We start from the raw sequence: 18,224 nt of genomic DNA, 5'->3' as shown, positions 1-18,224 counted from the left end.
AGGTAGAAAGCCAAAGTCAGGCCCTTGGGACACAACAGCAAAGAAATGTCTGTCCCTGGGGCTGGTGCGGTGACGTAGTGGGCTAAAGCCTCTGCCTGCAGTGCCGGTGTCCCATATGGTTGCTGGTTCGAGTCCTGGCTGCTCCACTTCCAATCCAGCTCTCTGCTATGGCCTGGGAAAGCAGTGGAGGATGGCCCAAGTATTTGGGCCACTGTACTTGTGTGGGAGACCTGGAAGAAGCTCCTGGTTCCTAGCTTCAGATCGGCTCAGCTCCAGCTGTTGTGGCCATTTGGGGAGTGAGCCAGCAGATGGAAGACCTTTCTCTCTGTCTCTCCCTCCTGCTGTCTATAGCTCTACCTCTCAAATAAATAATAAAAATCTTTAATAAAAAAAAGTCTGTCTAGGAAGAAAAGGATTGCTAACTAACGCATCCTTCAAGTCCAAATGTTAGCCAGAATCACATTGCAAAAAATGTTTTTTTCCTGCTAATCTGAATTTGGAAAGGAAGAGATGAGAAGTTTTTACCTTCCTCTCTTGACTGGGCACTGTGGACAGAGACCCAGGGGACTGATGTGGTTAGAGTCTTTCCCTTCAGGGCTGGCACTGTGGTGTAGCAGGTAAAGCCAATGCCTGTGACACCAGCATCCCGTACAGATGCTGGTTCGTGTCCCAGCTGTTCCACTTCCAATTCAGCTCCCTGCTACTGTCTGGGAAAAGCAGCAAAGGATGGCCCAAGTGTGTGGGCCCCTGCTACCCATGTGGGAGATCCAGATGAAGATCCTGGCTCCTGGTTTCAGCCTGGCCCAGTATAGGCCATTGTGGCCATCTGGAGAGTAAATCGGTGGATGGAAGATTCTCTCTCTCACTCTCTCTTTCAAATAAATACAAAGAATCCCTCCCTTCTGCAGGCTTTTGCCAGTTTCCCTAGGATCCCATCTGCAGGTTCTGGAGCAATTGCAGGATCTCAAGTGCCTGTTGTTGGGCACCAGAAACTGTAGGAGAGAAAAAAATGTCTTTTCCTCTACTCATCTCGGTTCACGGCTGGGGTCCCTGTCACAAAAGGCGGATTAACAAGAGACGAGCACACCAATTTATGTAAGTGTGTACGACACGAGAGCCTTCTGAAGGAATGACAATGCAAGGAAATGGTGAAACCTGCGAGTGTTCATGCTGGGTCTGATGAAGGGTGGATGATCATGAAGAGGTATGATGAGGCAAAAAGGATTGGATGTAGTGGTGGAGAGCTGGGAGGAGCGCGGCGCCGCCTGTTTGCTCTGGTTCCTCTCTGAGTCCCTGCGTCTCCAGAGGTGAGGACCCAACTCTCCTCCAGGGGCAGGGAGGGCAGCTCCCACACCAGTCTCATGGCCTCCTGCAGGGGAAGGCCAGGAAACCTGTCCCAGGTTTTACAACCTGCGTCAGGGAGAATGGTCAGAGTACCCTCTCTCTGTCATGTTCTCAAGCCCTTCAGATTTTTGGGTGGCATGGCCTGAACGCCACCCAGTATTAGAAAGATTCACAAGGTCACGAAACAGGTGTGAGACCCCAGTCTCTGGCTGTGAAACCAGGCCCAGCCCAGGATGGGCCGGTAGCTTCTGCTCGTGCATTCACGGGCTGGGCAGCCTTGGCAGGTCCCCCTTCCCTCCCGTCTGGCATTGGCCTAGGGCTGAACTGTGGGCAGTGAGTTGAGATTCCAAAGCTTCAGAAGAAACCCCCACCCCCCAAGAGCTGGTATGTGCCAGATTCTGTTTTTCAGACGCAGCAGCAGATTCATGAGATGTAGCAACTTATCCAAGTTCACGCAGAAAAAGAGGTCTCCCTAGGGCGGGGTGGGGGTGGGGGAGTGGTGGGAGAGGGCAAGGCATCCCTACAAGGTCCCTGATCTTGTACATTATCAGTTGTCCTGGACCAGCAGTCGGGTATGACCCTACCAGTTTTCAGGGTTTGCAGAGAAAAATTCCTCTCTCCCAAGGCGATCGTGTCCCTCCCAAGGGGACAGGGCGACCCCAATTCACAGGTGGAATGAACACTGGTGTTTATAGGCTGGGGCTCCTGGAGGGTGGGGTGGGAATAACACTATACCCACCACTTGTAGAAGGCATTGCACTTTATGCTCTCAGGGCTGATCTAATTTAATTGACACACAAACTGTCGCCTGCATTTATCTGTAAGGAGGGTGAGGCTGGCAGCCCTGTCACCAGAAGTCTCAGCTGGGACGTGGCAGCTGTTCCCTCGGCAGGTTAACCATCCCCTCAGAAAACAGCCCACACTCATTTTCTTGCTAGTTGGAGAGTGCACGCCCCTTTGCCTGCGGTCTTGAGCTGGTGGTAGCAGAGCTTTGGGGTCATTTCCTTGGGCATCGGGGCAGGGCTCCTGGAGATTTGGCATCAACCACTGGTCTTGAGTTTGTCCTTCCTGAAAAAGGCTCCGGTCACAGGATAATTGCTGCACATCCATCCCCGAGGCCACTTCCCTATAAACACAGAGCTGGAGGTCACGCTCTCACTGCTCCCACGAACACTGCTCTTTGCAAAGGAAGAAAAATGGCCTTCGATTAGCATCTGCCCCAGCCAGAGACAGGCTGGGCCAATCAACAGCGCTTGAGCTAGGAGTGGAATGGGCGTTGCAGAGCAGCGACGTCCCGGATCCTAACTGACTTTCCCTTTCCAATTCCTCCTTTTTCTCAGTGCCTCCTCCTCTGAAGTGACTGACAGATGTCACTGTGTGCAGGGACTTGCTCAGCAAATTCAACCAAGGCTTAGAGCAAGGGGCATTCACAGTGATGGAGTGGAGGGAATGCTACCCCGAAATAGGGCACCTTGGAAACTGAGAGAACAGCATGTGCAAGAGGCCACCCTCAACTTCTTTCCCTTCTTCCCCAAAGCAGGCCACAAAACCCAGCAAGGCCACTGCGACATTCTTCCAACTAGCTCTCCTAAAGACAGGTGGCAGGTGTCCTGTCCTCGACCAGGAGGCAAGGAGCATCCCACAGGGACGCCAAGAAGGACCTGAGCTACAGGCCTTACGCGCGTGCCCCTCACCGCGCTCATTGGTCTGACCTTCCTTCCCCCGCCTGCTCGCTTCTCCCTCGGACTAAATATGAACAGACCCAGATCTCCTGTGCCTTTGGGGGCTTCGTTGCTGAAGGCTTCTGTGCTACAGGAAACTTTCATTACATGAATTGTGATGCTTTTCTCCTGCTAATCTATCTTGTGTTACAGGGGTCTCGGGCCTGAACCCACCAATGGTGAGCACAAGGCTGTTACTTTTTCTCTCCTACATCAAGACATGCCTGCTGCTCTCTCCCAAAAAACCAGAAGGGAGCACTTCCCAGGTACCCAGGCTTATGTCAGGCAGTGCCTGATGCTGGGGAGGCTACGACATGGAAGGGTGGGATGGGGGCCATGCAACAGACACACAGGAAGAAATGTGAGGAGGGGAGCACACTGGGGCTCAGAGAAGGAACTTAATGAGGATTAGAGTACTGAGGAGGCTTCAAGGACGCAGAGTGAAGCTTCTTTTAAGCCTTAAAGGCCTCCTCATTCATTCTTTAAAAAGATTGATTTATTTATTTGAAAGAGCAATAGAGAGAGAGGGAGAGACAGAAATCTTCCAGCTGCTGGTTTATTTCCCAAGTGGCCACAAAGTCTGGGGCTGGTCCAGAGTGAAGCCAGGAGCCAGGAGCTTCATCCTGGTCTCCCACGTGGGTGGCAGGGGCGTAAGTACTTGAGCCACCACCAATTGTGTTCCAGTTACATTAGTCGGGAGCTGGATTAGAAGTGGAGCAACTGGGACTTGAATCAGTGCTCCAGTATGGGATGCTGGCATTGTATGTGGTAGATCAGCCCGCTGCACCACAATGCCAGCCCCAAGTTTCCTGAATGGGCTCCATGTGTTGGGCATTTTCCCTGAGGAAATGCAATGCCTGGACCAGGTAATGATTCTTGCCAGGCTGGTGGGAGGGGGGCAAGAAGCAAGCTAGGGGGCAGTTTGGAGGCAGTGAGTAAAAGAAGTAAAGCAGGGCGCGGGAAGGTGAGGAGGGGTTGCCGTCTCACAGACACTGCCCACCGGAAGCCTCCCGGAAGAAACGTGCTTGAGTCAAGGTCAGAGGCAGGTGAGGGAGCAAGCCCCGCAGCGGTGTGGGGAAGGTGTTCTGGGAATCCTAGGATCTGAGCCGGGCGGGGTCCTGCAGTTTCTGAGGGCGCAGTTACAGTGTGGACTCCTTCTTGGCCAGGCTAGGAGGAGGCCGGGGTCCTTTCTAAAAGGAGTTACTTGGGGCAGCAGTGCAGGTGAGCGTCTGTGAGCCTCCGCTTTGGTTTTCCTGGGCGGCCAGGAGGATGGGGTGCTGGGGTAGTAGGTGAGAGGTCACGGAAGTCGGGAATGGACAACATACGAGGGTCTTAGCAGCCATTTAGCTCCCCGGGGTGGGAAGAGAGGAGAAATGGATCAGCCCATGTTGAAGGGATCACTTATTTGAAGATGGGGCTACAGAGGGCCAGGGTGAAAGCGAGGAGACACACTGGTACACCAGAGAGCTGGATGTAGCTTGCTTTCACAGAACTGCCAAGCCGTCTCCCAAGTGATGGTATCTTGGCATCCCCAGCACTGCTCCACAGTCCTGCCAGCACACAGTATTCTCAACTTCTAAAATATCAGCCATCCTAGTGGGTGTGTAGTAGTATCTCATCATGATTTTAACTTTTATTTCCTGGATGATTCTTGATGTTGTGCATTGTTTCATGCATTCACAGTAGAAAAGTCGACAGCAGGCCAGGGCAGGGCCAGATTCCCAGTATAGGACATGTAGAAGGGGAGCAGTGAGGTGTGCCCTTGGGGGGTGAGCCAATGGGCTCGGGAGTGGGCATCTCCCCTGATGGCCACCGCCCCACCCCCCATCCAAGGTGACCTGACATGGCCGGGCCAGGCTCTCCAGGACGGAGACTGCACTTCCAAGCCCTGGATGACTGAGTCCTGGCTGCTGGCACCCACTCCTTGCACCTACAGAAGATCCCTTCCCTTGAGCCTGTTGCCTGGAACCTGGCAGCACCACAGGTCGCACCCTACGGATGGCCGATGCCAGACCTAGAAGGGTCCTGGGTCCTGTGCTTCGCAGTGCTCTGCCGACCCCAGACAGCTCACCCCCGTCCTGTGAGAGGGAAGCGAATTCTAGATGGTTTTCACCATCAATATGTGCTTTTGTTGTTGTTAGGGCTGCTGCTCTTTGTGAACCTGTGAGAGGCCAGAGTCACGCCATGACAGGCTTCTCACAAGACAAAAGAACTGACTGGGCCCAGGGTGCTCCTGGTAGAAGATGAAACCTGACACCGGGCAGTCCTTGGTCCAGCAGGGCTGGGGGAGGGGGGAACTAATGGGGAGGTTCAATGTATGGCCATATGAGGGGAAAGGAATGCGGACGTAATACTTGTTTGCCCAGGAACTGTAACAAAGAGAAGGGGGTCTTGGTCTCCCAGCACTGCGTTGCACGGGAGACTAGGGCCCCAGCATGCTGGACCTACAAATAAAGTCCCTTTGTTCTTTGCATTACAGTGAGTCTCACTGGTTCTTTCTATCTGGGCAATCCGGAATACAACAAACCCAGTCTGAACTGATGTGGGGAAGTGGCCATCGGAGGAGCCACCAGGAACTGCTATTAAGAGCTGCCTGGGGCCGGCGCCGCGGCTCACTAGGCTAATCCTCTGCCTAGCGGCGTCGGCACACCGGGTTCTAGTCCCGGTCGGGGCGCCGGATTCTGTCCCGGTTGCCCCTCTTCCAGGCCAGCCCCCTGCTGTGGCCAGGGAGTGCAGTGGAGGATGGCCCAGGTGCTTGGGCCCTGCACCCCATGGGAGACCAGGAAAAGCACCTGGCTCCTGGCTCCTGCCATCGGATCAGCGCGGTGCGGCGGCCATTGGAGGGTGAACCAACGGCAAAGGAAGACCTTTCTCTCTGTCTCTCTCTCTCACTGTCCACTCTGCCTGTCAAAAAAAAAAAAAAAAAAAAAAAAAGAGCTGCCTGGATGGGGCTGGCATTGTGGCATAGCGAGTTAATGCTCTGGCCTGAAGCACCAGCATCCCATATGGGCGCCAGTTCTAGTCCTGGCTGCTCCACTTCCGATCCAGCTCTCTGCTACGGCCTGGGATAGCAGAAGATGGCCCGAGTCCTTGGGGCCCTACCCACATGGGAGACCCAGAAGAAGCTCCTGGCGCAGCTCCAGCCGTTGCGGCCATCTGGGGAGTGAACCAGTGGATGGAAGACCTCTCTCTCTGTCTCTACCTCACTCTGTAACTCTGTCTTTTAAACAAATAAAATAAATCTTAAAAGAGAGAGAGAGAGAGAGCTGCGTGGAGGACTGAGTGTTTAGCTTGGTGAAGAAGACACCTGCTAAGGCGTCGGCATTCCCTGTCAGAGTGCCAGGGTTCAAAACCCAGCCCAGCTCCCGACTCCAGCTTCCCACCAATGCAGACCCCGGGGGGCAGCAATTCAAGTCGTTGGGTTCCTGCCACTCAGGACTGAGTTCCAGCTCCTGCCTTTGACCCCGGCCCAGCTCTGCCTGTTGCTGGCATTTGGGAAGTACGCCAGTGAATGGGAATGTGCGCATGCGCACACTCTCTCGCTCTCAAATAAATACAAACTTTTTTTTTTTTTCAAAGAGCTGCTTCACTTAGCCTCCAGATGGGTAGGATTTAGGGAATCAGAGGCCAAGAGGGTGAACATTCCAGAAGGAAGCAGTGGTAGGGGTAGGGGTAGGCATGGGGAGGGGGAGGCCACAGTGGGCCAAGTGGGCCCAGATCGCGGCGGCTGTGGTCACTCCACTGAGACTTGGGCCATGCTTCTAAGCCAGGTGAGTCTGCACTGTTCCCAGTGGCAATGGCCGCTAGAGAGTCCATCGCTGTTTATCTTAAATGAACAGTGTCACCCTTGAAATCTCAGCCTGGCTTCACCGGTGGAAGCCGAGCCTCTTGGAGTATTCCCCTAGACGTCGTTCCATGGTGCCCTCTGTCGCCCTACAGACGAGCAGGGCCCATTCCTTAAAAACAGTGAAAAGTGAAACCCTCAGTCCTGAGCCGCTGAGCCCAGTTCTCTAAGTGTGTTAGTGTTGTGCCCGAAGTCCAGCTCCCACTGCAGACTGCGGGAGCTGGCACAGGCAGGAAGCCCACTTCCTGTCTTAGCAGTGGGCTGGGGCTTGTTAAACAACTCCATCCTCCCTCCCTCCCTTTCACCCCCCTCCATTTGCACCTGCCGAGCCAGGATGGAGACACAAGGCCCTGGGGCAGAACTGTGTGCCCTAACCCCGCTTCCTGCTTGAAACTTGATGTCAACAATCCAAGAGGCGGGACCACGAACACGGGAACTCCCAGCTCCAGAGTTGAGAGGCTCTCCTGAGCTGCCCAGGCTCCTCCCAGGCAGCCAAGGACTTCCTGCACCTGGAGGTACAAGACAAACCGGTGTTGGTATTTTTCTGTGAACTCTGCCAGCAGGGGCGCATGCCTGGGGAAAGGAAGAACTTCTCACCTTGCTCAGTGTGCCTCGGACACTCGGACACTGGCCAAGGAAGCCTGCTGGCTGCTTCTGTTCAGTTGGGGGAGACCATGGAAGGTGGGCAGGGGTGAAGGAGGGGGCGGGGCCCGGGGTGCTGCCCTGGGCCTGGTGCCCGGCCTTTCTGCCACAGGGACACCTGGGAAGAGCTTCCCCCAAGGCAAACCGGATTTTCCACTAACGTTCAATTTGCTTCCGAGTTGTGTTTGACTCGGAAGCTGCTCCGGTCACCGAGCCACAGTTGCCGCACAGGTGCTGTAACCTCAGCTTCAAGTGCAGAGACTGGGGATCTGGTTAGCAGCATAGCTTCACCTCGAGAATTTTAGGCTTTTACAGAGTTTGAAATTTTGTAAATGACCTGGTAACAGCCCCGCACCCACCCCACCCAGGTGGAGAAACCAGGGTCTTAACTCCAAGACTCTCCTGCTGCAGCCCTTGGCTCTGGTGGTTGGGGGCGGGGATCTCGCTTTCAGGATGTCCCAGGGCACACACCCCACTCACCATCCTGCCCCGCCCATCGGCAGAGCCTCTGGGTGAATCCTGACCTGGGGGGTTTGTTGCATTCCTGGAAATTCCGGCAAGTTCTCCATACGCTGGAGATGTGGGGGGTGCAGAGTGGGCTCCCACTGGAGGGCGGGGACGGGGAGAGGGGCCCAGGTTTCTTGAGGAAGCTAATTTTGTAATTAAATCAGAAAAGGTACGGCAAATCATGGCGCTGAGTTACAAGGCTCCCTTGGGCTACCCAGAATGGTGTTTGCACACGAAGAGGAGCAAAGCAGGGGCCCTGGGAGTTTCTCTGTGAACAAGACTAGGGACGCTTGGGTCTCAACGCCCTGTCCTTCGCCCTGTCCTTCCTCACTCACCGTATGGCACTGACTAGATTGCTGAACCTCTCGGAGCTGTATTTCCTTAGCGGAAACTGTTTTGACAACAAAATGAAGCTCACAGGACATTTAGTGTCTGACTGCTGGGAAGCATGCAAGCCACACTGGCTGCCACTCTGGTTTATCACACCTACTATTCTCCCCCGGATCCCCCAAGAGGTTGGTCTGGCCAGAAGCAATGCTCTCTGTGTTGGAGCAAGGGCCCCCTGGAAAGCAGAGAGGACCCCACCTTGCTCAGCACCACCCACTGGCATTCCTCCACTCCATGCCCTGTGCCAGCCTGGGCTTGATGAGGCTCCGGTGACTGACGGACCTACCACTGCCTTATCCCGCAGCGTCAGAGTTGGGATGTGCGCCTCCAGGAAGCTCCAGTCTGCTGGAAATTTGAAGAAGGCAAATCCAATGGGGAGAGGTTGCTCGGGGAGCGGGCAAAATGTGGAAGTACCTTGTAAAGGCATCCCTGCCTGAGCCTAGAAATTCCCTGCACGGGCACCGAGACGTGCTCCGCGTCTACGGGACTAAGCCCACCAGACTGCTGGAAAGAGCAGCACACGGAGAGCCAAGTGGTTTGCCAGCAGTTGTTTGGTGAGTGTTGGACCCTGAGTGGGTGGAGGGTGTTTGGTGATCCCAAGGGTTGGGACCGGTGGATAGCCCCAGTATCAGGCCCTTGCATTGCATGGCTCCAGGGGGCGCCATTCTCATTGTAGACCATGAGAATGGAGCCCCTCGCACCACCCGGGGGGCTGTGCAATGCACAACCCTTCCCAGACCAGTCATCTGGGCGTGTCTGGGACAAGTGTGGATTTCTGGGCACTCTTCCAGGCCTACAATTTCACCATTTCTAGCAGGGGACCCCAGCGTCTGCAGATTCAAACAGGTGATTCTTATAAGACTCAGGGACGTCTGAGGGCCTCGCTCCAAAGATCACCTGCAGGCAACAGGTTCCCAGTGAGTGCTCCTGTGGTGCTTCCTCCACGCACCACCCTCTGGTCAGAGATTCCTTTAAGTTCATTTGTTTGAAAGACTGAGAGGGAGAGAGAGGGAAAGAGAGGGGGGGGAGAGAAAGGGAGGGAGAGGGAGGGAGGGAGAGAGAGATCTTCCATCTGTTGGTTCAATCTTCTCCAAATACCAACAACACCTGGGGCTGGGCCTGGCCAAAGCCAGGAACCCTGAACTCCATCCAGGTCTCCCACGTGGGTGGCAGTGACCCCGGTATGTGAGCCTTCACCCTCTGCTTCCCTGGGTGCACATAAGTAGGAAGCTGGAATCAGAAGCAGAGCTGGGACTTGACCCTATGCACTCTGATGTGGGTTGCAGGTGTCCCAAGAGGTGACTTAACCCATGGAGCTGGAACACTTTTACAGGTATGTTAATTCTTTCAACTTGGGCCTTTTGTGCAACAGGGGAGCATTTTGATTCTTGTAAAACTATTCCTATGTCTTAGCTCTGATACAGTAAATATTTATTTTATATGATAGCCACAGAGGTCAATTTGACCTGGCTATCTAATGGGGGACACCTTAAATGCTTTTCTCCTCTTAACTAGGAAACCTGCTGTGTTAGAGTTATCTGGTGCTGCTCTCTCTGGGGTAGTGGTGGGAGGGCCTTCTCACTACCTGCAACAGTCGGGCTCCCTTTGCTCATGCTGTAGGAGTCGGAGCCCCCTAGCTTGCTAAATGCAGGTTCAGTTTCTGTACTCTGGCTTGCTTGTGGGCCAGCTATAATGACATGATAGGCCTCATCCGGGTCCTTGAGAACAATGAAAGTAAGCTCCCCTGGAATTTATGACCTTCTGCTCCCCCCCAGCTCCCCCGAAATTTATGGCCCAATGCTTCCCGCCAGTTCCTCCCCGTGCCATCTCCTTTGTGTGGCCTTCCGCCACATAGCATATATAGCCTTTACGTTTAAATGAACCAATGAAGAATTGCTTCTCGGCCTTTTGGCTAAGATCAAGTGTAAATGAACCCGTGAACATGTTAGGTCCCAATACCTTGCCATATAGAGAGTAAGAAGGTAACCTACGTAGAGATGACCTGCACCCTTGCAAGTGTGAGGCTATGATTGGGAAATTCGGACACAACAATGCAATTACAAGGTGAGTACGCGGCCTCCATTCTGGTTCAAGGCTGAGCTGATGTGTTTTGGTGTCTCCTACGTTGTGTTTCGTTCGGCTGGAGTAACCTCTATGCCTGGGCTCTGGACTGCTAGCTAGAATTTTGGGAGAGGGTGTCTGGCTTGGATGGCTGAACTTCCTAGTTTGTGCCTGCTGTGCTGATGCTGTGGTAACAGCACCCCCTCTCAAGCATGTGCCAGTTTGAATAACAAATTTTAAGGCTTCCACTGTTGAGCCTCAGGGGGCAAAGAATCAAGATTCTAACCTGTTTCCGGTTAAGGATCAATAGTTCTGTGGCCTGCGGTGCTCTGGTTGAGAATTGAATATGACACAGGGGAGGCTGGGGTTTCCCTCGGAGGGAATAGGGAGGCTAGGCCCGGGCCCTGGCCCAGTGCCCATGTTGGGAGGAACTGGCTTGGGTCATAAGGTGGCCTTGGGGCTGCAAACATCCAGGGGCCGCCCCAGCCCTTGTGTCTCTGTGTAACTGTGTGCACCTGCAGTGTCTTTCCACTCACCCATTCAGGAATGTACCTGACCTAGGCTGGACTCTGGCCTAGCTGCTGCATATAGTAGTGGAAAAGATCTGACCTACCTCGTGGAAGTTTATTGTCTAGTGGGAAGAGAAAGACAACCAAAACAAAACAAAACATAAAGTAGAATTCTGTGTCATATGGCACTAAGTGTGAGTGAGGAAAATCAGTCTGGATAAAGAGAATGGGCACTTACTTTATATATGGTGGTTGTTAAACCAGAACTTGTGAGCACCAGGGATCTGTAATAAAAGGATTTATTGAGCCATTGCAAATGTCAGCCCCCCAAAACAGACAAGATCCTGCACTGACCGGAGCAGGGTAGGTAGCAGCTGCAGAAATGTCCATGGAACCAGAGCTAAGAGCACTTGTTTATAATGAGACTCTGGGGAAGGCAGGTGGACATTGTTTCCGCTGAACTCCCATTGGCTATAGATCAGAGGGGCGGGGTTTTGCATGCAGGAAAGCTGTGGGATAGGAGGGCCGTGCCTAGGGAGAAGTGAGTGCTGCCTCCCCGTTGTTGGGGTTATGAGCAGGATGCAGGGGCACCTGGGCGCTCTTCATTAGCACTAGGGGTCTAAGGCTTTAACAGCTTCAGGATGTGAAATGGTCTCTCATTCTTCGGCCTGTAGCTTGTTAACAAATTATCTCCCCCTCTTCTCCCATCTGTGCTCCAATCCTTGTAATGAAAGCTGGGACATCTCAGGATTTTTCTCTTATCAGGGTGGTCAGGGGAGGCCTTACTGATGCGGGAGGGCATGAGGCAAACATCACCATTTAATATGTCTCACGTGACATCGGGGGCCTTCAGACACGAAGACTCAGAGGAATGGGGCCTTCTCTTTCAGGGACGGTCGTAGGAAAGTGTGACTAGGGGACAAAGGCGCATGATCTAAAAGCAGCAACCCGGGGACTCAGCAAGTCCCATTTGGTCAGATGCTTCTGTGTCTGTGTTGTCAGAGGTGAGCAGGTCCATGAGATTCTGAGGACCTATTGCAGGGGTCAGGGGGACCCTCCCAAGTCTGTGTGCTTCAGGGAAGGGAGCCCAGGAGGAGCTGATGTCACCCAGTCGGGTAGGCTTGCTGCCCAGTGGGCGTAAAACCCAGTCTGTGCCCCCAGTCCATGGGCAGGGGGAGGCTTTCTCTGTGCGGCAGACCAGAACGGAGACTCAAATCTCTCCCCAGTTGGGGGGGGGGGGTTCTGGGGAGGATGTGGACGCCTTGATGGGGTGATATCTGATTGGCAGGACCCACAGCAGGGACATGCTATGAGGAAGAGTCCAGGGGCTGTCATCTGTCCCACCCCTCACTTCCTAAAGCCGTCTGTCTCTTGTGTTTCTGCTCCATCTCCCAATTTGGTTGGGGCAGGGTGTGGCGTGCAACTTTGGTTCCAGGTGTCACATGTAGGTCACAGTCCTTTTTGCATGGACATGGCTGAGCTGGTCAACCTCAGTCTAGTTGAAACTAATTTAGACCAGCTAAGCAGTGAAGCCTGTAAAAGAACTTGAGAAATAACGATTTATGACTAAAACCTATCGTTAAAGAGTAGGACATTGGCACCGGCCTTGAGGCACAGTGGGTTAAGCTGCCAGCTGGGATGCTGGCATTTCATGTGAAGGCTGGTTCCAAGTCCCAGCTGGTCCACTTTTTTTTTTTTTTTTTTTTTGGACAGGAAGAGTTAGAGAGAGAGAGAGAGAGAGAGAGGTCTTCCTTTTCCTTTGGTTCACCTCCCAAATGGCCACTATGGCCAACGCGCTGCTGCTGCTGAGCTGCTCCGATCCGAAGCCAGGAGCCAGGTGCTTCTCCTGGTCTCCCATGCGGGTGCAGGGCCCAAGGACTTGGGCCATCCTCCACTGCACTCCCGGGCCACAGCAGAGAGCTGGACTGGAAGAGGAGCAACCGGGACAGAATCCGGCGCCCCAACCAGGACTAGAACCCGGTGTGCTGGCGCCACAGGCGGAGGATTAGCCTAGTGAGCCACAGTGCTGGACCCGGCTGGTCTACTTCTAATTCAGCCACCTGCAAATGCACCTAGGAGGGCAGAAAAGGATGGCCCACGTACTTGCATGGCTGCCATCCACATGGGAGACCTGGGTGGAGTTCCACACTCCTGGCTTCAGCATGGACCGGTCCCAGTTGTTGCAGCCATCTGGGTAGTAAACCAGTGGTTGAAAAATCCCTCACCTCCCTCTTTTTCCCCCTTCCTCTCCCCCTCCCTCAATTTGCCTTTCAAATAAGTAAATCTTAACAACAACAACGAAAAAGAATAGACTGATGGTGTATGCATTTGGCCTAGTGGTGAAGATGCCCGCCTCCCACATCAGAGTGCCTGGGTTCAATCACTGGCTCTGGCTTTGGACTCCTGCTTCTGGATAATGCAGACCCTAGGAGGCAGTGGTGATGGCTCCAATAACTAGGCCCCTGCACCCATAGGGAAGCCCTGGATTGAGCGCCTGGCTCCTGGCTGTACTGTTCCTCATGCCTGCTGCTGTCTTTCTGCTTCTCATATAACTAAGCTAATAATAGTAGTACAACAATTAATAAGAGTAGATCAGGCAACACTGGAAAATGCAGCAGGAGGCTTTTGAGTGCAGGGGTGCCACACAGAGAAACCGATCAAGGGGACAACAGCTTGGTTCCAGTGGTAGTGGTCTTCCTCCTTCAGCTATTTGCTCAAATGCCAAGTTGCTGTGTATTTGGGCATGGCACATCCTGACCCTGTCACTCATAGGTGATTTAGGGCAGAGACCTGGGAGCAGTGAAGGCACAGCCGTGTAGATGGAGGCTGGGGGTGGGAGTTCCAGGTGGGGGGAACAGTGAGGTCAGAGGCCTTGAGGGAGGACAGGTTTAATCTTGTCAGGAAGCTGATAGAAAGTGACTTTGTGTACTTGTGGGGAGTTTTGAGCAGAGAAGTAATATAACTTCAGTTTATAAGCAACTAAAAATTTTGTATTAAGATTTCAAACTGGGGGGGCTGGTGCTGTGATGCAGTGGGTTAAGCCACTGCCTGCAAAACCAGCATTCCATATGTGCAGTTGGAGTCCTGGCCCAAGTGTGAGGCTGGCGCTGTGGTGCAGCAGGTTAAAGCCGTAGCCTGCAGCACCGGCATCTTGTATGGACACTGATTTGAGTCCTGGCTGCTGTACTTCTGATCCATCTCCCTGCTAATGCACTTGGGAAAGCAGTGGAGGATGGCCCAGATACTTGGGCCCTTGCACTCACATGGGAGACTGGGAAGAATCTCCTGGTTTTGGATCAACTCAGTTCTGGCTGTTGCAGCCCTTTAGGGTGTGAACCAATGGATGGAAGACCTTCTCTGTCTCTACCTCTCTCTGTAACTCTGCCTTTCACATAAATAAAATAAATCTTAAAAAAAAAAAAAGGCCCAAGTGTATGGGCCCCTGCCACCCATGTGGGAGACCCAGATGAAGCTCCTGGCTTTGGCCCAAATCTGGCTATTAGAGCCATTTGGGGAGTGAACCAACAGATGGAAGCTCCATTTCTTTCAAATATATAAATAAATCTTAAAAAAAAAAAAAAGGTTTAGAACTACTTAGAAGTAGAGAAAATAACACAAGGAACCCTTGTAGACCCAGGTTCATCAGTTAGCAAAACTGTGTCAGATTTGCTTCATCAATTGCTTTCTTTTCTTTGCTACAGTATTTCAAAGGAAATTTCAGACATCTTATGTTCTACGCCTACAGGGATGCTTCAAAACTGTCATGGGAAAATGGAATTAAGTTTATTTTGATGCAAAAAAAAATCTTTTTCACATAATGTATTTTCAGGGCCAGCGCTGTGACATCCGGGTAAAGCAAATTGTTTACTTGTGTGATTGGAACGGAGACAGAGGTAGGCAGACAGAGATCGATCTACCGGCTCACTCCCCGAATGCCTGCAACAGCTGAGCTGGGCCAGGCAAAGGCAGGATCCCAGAACTCAATCCTGGCCTCCTATGTGGGTGGCTGGGATCCAAGCTGCTGAGCCATCACCCACTGCCTCTCAGGGTGCACAGCAGCAAGAAACTGGGATTGGAAGCAGAGCCAAGGCTTGAACCCAGGCACTCTGTGAGGGAGTGCAGGTGTCCCAAGCAGGGTCTTATCTGCACTTCTCATGAACTTGCAGGAAACTCCTCCTATGCCTGGATTTCAATTCCTTTGCACCAAAATGAGCCTGGTTTAAATTCCATTTTCCATGAACTTTTTGAAGTACCCTTTACATACTTAAATGTGCATCTCAAAAATGGAAAGAAGTCAGGATCTTACATGACCTTAGTGCTGTTATCATTGCACCTGTATCAAAAGTTAACACAATTTTTGGGGCAGTCGCTATGGCATAGTGGGTTAAGCTGTGGCCTGTGGCACCAGCATCCCATATGGGCACCACTTCTGATCCAGCTCCCTGCTAATGTGCCTGGGAAAGCAGCAGATGATGTTCTAAGTTCTTGGGCCCCTGCACCCACATAGGAGACCCAGAAGAAGCTCCTGGCTCCTGGCTTTGGCCTGTCCAAGCTTGGTTGTTGTGACCATTGGGGAGTGAACCAACAGATGGAAGACCTCTCCCTCTCCCTCTCTCTCTTTCTGTAGATCTGCTTATTAAATAAATAAATCTTTAAAAAAAGAAAAATGTAACCATAGTTCCTTGAGTTATAACTCAGTACTGTTTACTGGTTCAACATTCAGTATATTTTAATTGGGATCTGAACAAGCTTTTTTTTTTTTTTTAATTTATTCATTTACTTGGAAGGTAGAGGTACAGAGAGGCAGAGAGAGAGGAAAGGTCTTCCATCTGCTGGTTCACTCCCCAAATGGCCGCAATGGCTGGAACTGGGCTGATCTGAAGCAGGAGCCAGGAGCTTCTTTCGGGTCTCCTATGTGGATGTAGGGGTCCAAGCACTTGCACCATCTTTTATGGCTTTCCTAATCTTTTTTTTTTTTTTTTTTTTTTTTTTTTTGACAGACAGAGTGGACAGTGAGAGAGAGAGACAGAGAGAAAGGTCTTCCTTTGCCTTTGGGTTACCCTCCAATGGCCACCGTGGCCGGCGTGCTGCGGCCGGCGCACCGCGCTGATCCGAAGGCAGGAGCCAGGTGCTTCTCCTGGTCTCCCATGGGGTGCAGGGCCCAAGCACTTGGGCCATCCTCCACTGCACTCCCTGGCCCCAGCGGAGAGCTGGCCTGGAAGAGGGGCAACCCGGACAAAATCCGGTGCCCCGACCGGGACTAGAACCCGGTGTGCTGGCGCCGCAAGGCGGAGGATTAGCCTATTGAGCTGCGGCGCCGGCCGGCTTTCCTAATCTTTTTTTTTTTTTTTTTTTTTTTTTTTTTTTGACAGGCAGAGTGGACAGTGAGAGAGAGAGAGACAGAGAGAAAGGTCTTCCTTTGCCGTTGGTTCACCCTCCAATGGCCGGCTTTCCTAATCTTAAGCAGAGAACTGGATCAGGAGTGAAGCAACTGGTACTCAAACTGGCACCCTTCTGGGATGCTGGCACTGCAGGCGGTGACTTTACCCGCTATGGCACAATACCAGCCACTGAACAAACTCCTTAATCATCTCAAACACATGCTTATTTGTTTAACATGTGATGTGCTTTAATGGGGAATCAAAGGAGATTTGCCTAGTGGATTTGGTGGTTCACCAACTTAAGTTTCACACAATGACTTTAGCCAATGTGTTGAGCCTGGACTCAGCAGGGTAGGTGTGCTGAGAGGCCCTCATCTTTACCCGAGAGGAGGTGGTGGCCTTGGGCCAGGGGAGCAGTAGAGAAAGGATTCTGCACATGTTTGTGGGGACAGCATTTGCAGATGGGTTGGATGTGGAGACAGTGATGGATGGTTCAGAGCTGTGACACAAATTCCTGTGTCAGACTAAAGCGGAGCCTCCAGACACCACAGCAGCTTTGAACCCCAGTCTGAGGGAGCTTCCCAGGAGTTCCAGCAAGGAGGCAAACTGCTCGTTCCTATCAACTCAAAAAGCCCTTTTAGGGGCCTGCACTGTGGCATAGCAGGTAGGGCCACTGCCTGCAGTGCTGGCATCCCATATGGGTGCCAGTTCAAGTTTCGGCTGCTCCACTTCCGATCCAGCTCTCTGCTATAGCCTAGGAAGGCAGTGGAAGATGGCCCAGGTCCTTGGGCCTGTGGACCTGTATGGGAGACCCAGAAGTTGTTCCTGGCTCCTGGCTTTGGATCAGTTCTGTCGCTCCCCGTCTTCGTGGGGGAACGACACAGGACCCTGCGCTGTTCTTTCGTCTGCTCGGCCCTCCCTGGGTTTGCTGCTGGTTCTTCCCGGGTTGGCTACTATCTCTTCCACCTCCGTGGAAGGGCAGTTCCCCCTGGCCGCATTCCCCACTTCCGCAGGGGAGCGGCACACCGCCGGCCGGCTCTTCTCGGGGGCATGCACAGGTGTTCCTTCAGCTAGATGTTCCCCATAGGTGTTCCCCATAGGTGTTCCTGGTGCATGCCGTCTCTCTCCTCCTTTATAGTCCTCCTCCACCAATCCCAACTCTGCTACCCACACGCCGAGCACGCTGCTCTCCTCCAACCAGGAGCAGGTCCTACAGTTTATTGGTTGAACTGGAGGCAGCTGTGCAGAAGCTGTTTACTTCTCTCCCAGCGCCATATTGTGGGAGAGCAGATGCATAGAATAAGTCTTAATTCCAGTAACTCAGTCTAGTCCGGATTGCTCCCCACAAGTTCAGCTCCATCCATTGCAGCCATTTGGCTGCCTCTGCCTCTGCCTCTGCCTCTCTGTAACTAACTCTGACTTTCAAATAAACAAATCTTTTAAAAACTTATTTATTTTTGTTTTTTTTTTTTAAGATTTATTTATTTATTTGAAAGAGTTACACATAGAGAGAAGGAGAAGCAGAGAGAGAGAGAGAGAGAGAGAGGTCTTCCATGCGCTGGTTCACTCCCCAGTTGGCCTCAATGGCTGGAGCTGCGCCAGGAGCTTCCTCCAGATCTTCCCATGATAGTGCAGGGGCCCAAGCACTGGGACCATCTTCTGCTACTTTCCCAGGCCATAGCAGAGAGCTGGATCAGAAGTGGAGCAACAAGGACTCAAATCAGTGCCCATATGGGGATGCTAGCATGGCAGGCGGTGGCCTTACCCATTACACCACAGTGCTGGGCCCAATAAATCTTTAAAAAAAAAATCATTTGACCCTGTAGGG

At 52.6% G+C, this 18,224-nt stretch overlaps 1 protein-coding gene across 1 annotated transcript in view; it reads left to right on the top strand.

Moving 5' to 3' along the window:
* The first annotated feature begins 9,665 nt into the window (after window positions 1-9,665).
* The window catches only part of MSH6 (mutS homolog 6), a 102,074-nt gene continuing 93,515 nt past the window's right edge, over window positions 9,666-18,224 (top strand). Inside the window, exon 1 of the mRNA XM_089327686.1 lies at window positions 9,666-9,778. Coding sequence (XP_089183812.1) covers window positions 9,756-9,778 — 23 coding nt within the window. The 5' untranslated portion in view covers window positions 9,666-9,755. The remainder of the gene's footprint in view (window positions 9,779-18,224) is intronic.

This window comes from Oryctolagus cuniculus, chromosome 2, assembly GCF_051225735.1.
Source record: "Oryctolagus cuniculus isolate XC-2025 breed Fujian yellow rabbit chromosome 2, ASM5122573v1, whole genome shotgun sequence".
In the NCBI taxonomy this organism is placed as follows: Eukaryota; Metazoa; Chordata; class Mammalia; order Lagomorpha; family Leporidae; genus Oryctolagus; species Oryctolagus cuniculus.
Note: the sequence above shows the minus strand (reverse complement) of the source record. Positions and strands in the feature narration are given on the sequence as shown.